Genomic DNA, 3,615 nt, shown 5'->3' on the forward strand with positions numbered 1-3,615 from the left:
TGGCACTTCGATGTTTCTTGGTGCCCATTCTTGTGGATGTGTGTAGTAGTCGTTTTTTGTAAGGTTTCGACCACACTTCATGCTCGAAATCTTCCCAATGATGGTCGTTGTACTCGTGTCTGTGCGTGTGCAAAAGAGAGCGGAAGTGCGCTTATAGGCAGATGTCTTTTTTTTCTTGTTTTTGTTGCCGTTGTTGTTTATTCCCTTCCTTACCATCCGTGAGCGTAGCATGCGCCGAGGTCTCTGCCTGCGACGATGTCCTTCCAGAAGCATCCACACACTACGGGAGCGTTCCTTCGCCTTTGTTTTTTGTTTTTGTTAATTGGTTCTTTCGTTGCTTCCTTCTGTTCATTCTTTTTTTTGTGTGTGTTTGTGTGCGTGTGCGCCGTTGGGTGAAGTAAATTCCTCTTCCTTCCTTCCACGCTTGAGCTTCTGGCGGGCGCGTCTCATGTCGGCCGCTGACTTTTCCGCCTCCCTCATGTTGGCAGGGATGGACTACATAGCCCCTTCGGAGGCGTGCACCCTCCCTACGAGGCTGCAGCGCGGCGCGGACGGCTCCGTTCAACGTCATGCCTCTGGCAACGAGGTGGTGAAGATAACGCTGCAGGACTGTTTGGCATGCAGCGGGTGTGTCACGACGGCGGAGGCGATACTCGTGACTTCGCAAAGTCGTGCTGAAATTCTTAAAACTCGTGCTGCCGATAGGGACCGCCCTTTTCTAGTGACTGTGAGTGACCAGTCAGCCGCCTCCATCGCGACCCACTTGAAGGTGACCATGACAAGGGCCTTCCACATCATTAGTGGGTTTCTCCGCGCCGCCCTACAGGCACAGTACGTCTCTGACCTTCGATGGGCGCAGCGAGTTGCGGTTGAAAAGACGGCCCAGGAGTATTGCCATCGGTTACAGCATGCAAGAGAGAAGTTGCCCATGATAGTGTCGGCATGTCCAGGGTGGGTGTGCTACTGCGAGAAGCAGGGGTCTGCGGTTCTTCCGTTGCTGTGTCCAGTGATGTCACCGCAGGGCATCGCAGGCTGCTACGCCAAAAAAATCCACCCGCAGCTGTGTCATGTCTCTGTTCAGCCATGCTTTGACCGGAAACTGGAGGCAGCGAGGGACACTTCCCTTGATGCTGGAGAGAGGTGCACAGATTTTGTACTGAGTACCCAGGAACTTCTGGAATGGATGATGGAAACGGATGAATCCATTCCTTGGGAAGCCCCGCTGGACTCCAGCTTTGAGCCTCTCCCTGTTTTGTCACTGAAGGAGTCGAATAGCGTTCTTGCAGTAACTATGGAAGGAAGTGGTGGCTACCTCCGTTTTGCGATGCAATACACGGCTGAAAAGGTGCACAACTTGCCATTTTCACCTGACAACATCCTGTATGCAATGAAACGCAACGCCAATCACCATGTAGCAACGAGCCCCAGCAACCCTGGCGAAGCGTATTGTGTCGCCTACGGATTCCAGCATATACAAAACATTGTACGGGGCTTGAAGCGCAAGTTGGCATCGGTGGCATCCTACACTTTTATTGAATTGATGGCGTGCCCAGACGGCTGTCTCAACGGTGGCGGTCAGGTGCGAGGCGGGGGTCTGGCTACCAACCTGGAAACAATCACCGCTGTCAAGGCCACTTTTGGAAGGTGTTTGTTTCCTCACAGGGAGGACGAGGCCAAAGAAACGGAATCTACAGGGGATGTGACGGGCGCCCTTGCTTGCACGGTGAGTCAGCCACCTTGCTTCTCCCTCGCTGCCTTTCGTGAGGTGGAGAAGAAGGTCGGAACACCCCTCTGGGGTTGCGTCTTTCATGATCGCGAAAAAGAGTTTGAGGCGATGTTGAACAATGGGGGTGTGCAAAGCCTGAAGTGGTGATGGTGCACCACCCTTCGCTCGTTGCAAAAGTTTTTTTTTTTTGCGTGTGTGCTGTTTCCTTCTTGTTCTTCATGCCAGTTCAGCGGTTAAGGACAGACCCAGTGCGAAGAGGTGTGGCGGGGTCGGCGGGCGGCGACGCGTCTTCCCTCGTCACGCCCCGCCCCGCGTCGTTTTTCAGAGATTTTATTGGACGCCTTGTTGCTGCGGAGTGGTTTGGCGGCTCCTCACGTGTTCACACCTACAAATCCGACCATATTGACTGGATTTTTTGCTTTCCGTCTTGCCACTTCTTCTGCTGCTCTGGCGGACGCAAAAAAAAAAATTTTTTTAAGTGCCTCTACGGGGGGTGGGGAGTTGGAGGGTCTGAGAAACGCGTTATTATTTAGAGGGAGTAGGGCACCGTAGAGGTTGAGGTTCCGCTGCCGGGGGTGAGGCCTTACTGCGCCTCCCTCCTATACCTCAAAGCAGATAAATAGCGGGGAAGGGGGGGGGGTGAAAGAAAGGCGGAGGGTAAACGCCAATGTTAGGCGTTGGCTGGCTAATCCTGCTTGCACTGCTGCTCTTTCACGGCGCTGCGTCAGAAACAGGCCTTCTTGCCCGCCGGTGTCACATCAATTCCGACCGTTTCTCAGCCACAGCTACTTCCCGCGGTGAATGGCTTGACATCGCGTACGACATCACTTATAGTAAAGGACTGTGCGCGAAGGACAACCCAAACGGTGTACTCAGTGCCAACATCAACGGATGCAACAAGTCGTTGACGGCGCAGGAAGGGATCGTTACTTTTGATAATGTGGCTACAGTACTTTTCAGATTGGTGTCTGACAAAAAGGGGAATCAGTTATTCTTCTCACAACTCTGCTGGACTCCCGCAAATTGTACTGTACTGTGCTCCTCCAAAGTCCTTGGCACCGTATCCACCTGCGTCGTTGATAACGTCATTGCTCCATTAATAATAGTCCTCTTTTGGGTGCTGCCGTTTGTTGTGTGCTGCATCGCCTTGGGCGTTTGCTATGCCAGACTTCGAATTTTGCGGCGAAGAGAGATGCTTGCGCTGAGAGAACAGCACAGGCAGGAAGAAATATTTCACGCCCTACGGTTCCAACAAAGCCGCAGAATCAAAGATGGCAATGCAGCTTCTCTGAACTCCGCAAGTAACGTGAATGCTGATGCCTGTCAGGAAATGACAACACAGTGCGCAGGTGAGTTTCCTCACCGTGCGGGCGGAGGTATTGATGCAGCTGCGAGAAGCGACGGCGTTGTAAAAGATATTGGGTATCAATACGAGCTCAAGCCAGTTGAAGTTGGATTCTTGGAAAATATCGAGACTGTTAGCGAAGAACAATGCATGGCCACTTTCAACAATGGGGAGACAACTTACACAAACAATGAGATTACAGCTAGTCTGGCAAAGAACAACCCTCATGTTACTGAAGACGCAGCTCTACAAAATGCCGCAGGTCCTTCGGACTATAACACCAGGGAAACAAGAGGGTTTGGGTCGGAAGCTGTAGAGGCGGAAGCCAGACGTGCACTTGAGGTGGCAGAGGCGGAGGCCAGGGACGCACTTGAGGTGGCAGAGGCGGAGGCCAGACGTGCACTTGAGGTGGCAGAGGCGGAGGCCAGGGACGTGCACTTGAGGTGGCAGAGGCGGAGGCCAGACGTGCACTTGAGGTGGCAGAGGCGGAGCCAGGGACGTGCACTTGAGGTGGCAGAGGCGGAGACCAGCGTGCACGTTGAGG

The 3,615-nt window shown here is 53.3% G+C and overlaps 2 protein-coding genes across 2 annotated transcripts, besides 2 other annotated features; both read left to right on the forward strand.

The window, feature by feature from the left end:
• Positions 1-166: 166 nt before the first annotated feature.
• Positions 167-198: a microsatellite.
• A 163-nt stretch (positions 199-361) lies between these two features.
• Positions 362-383: a microsatellite.
• A 65-nt stretch (positions 384-448) lies between these two features.
• Positions 449-1,873, forward strand: Tco025E_09205 (putative hydrogenase; the record flags this gene model as incomplete). The annotated part of the gene is made up of 1 exon (XM_029376030.1): positions 449-1,873. One exon carries the CDS (start codon positions 449-451, stop codon positions 1,871-1,873), a length of 1,425 nt encoding a protein of 474 aa, XP_029223847.1.
• Positions 1,874-2,393: 520 nt separating this feature from the next.
• Positions 2,394-3,615, forward strand: Tco025E_09206 (kinetoplast DNA-associated protein; the record flags this gene model as incomplete). The annotated part of the gene is made up of 1 exon (XM_029376031.1): positions 2,394-3,615. A coding segment is annotated over one exon (1,222 nt), but the record flags the coding sequence as incomplete, so codon positions are not given.

The sequence above is a fragment of the Trypanosoma conorhini genome (genome assembly GCF_003719485.1).
Source record: "Trypanosoma conorhini strain 025E chromosome Unknown Tco_14.4_contig_01018, whole genome shotgun sequence".
Taxonomy (NCBI): Eukaryota; Euglenozoa; class Kinetoplastea; order Trypanosomatida; family Trypanosomatidae; genus Trypanosoma; species Trypanosoma conorhini.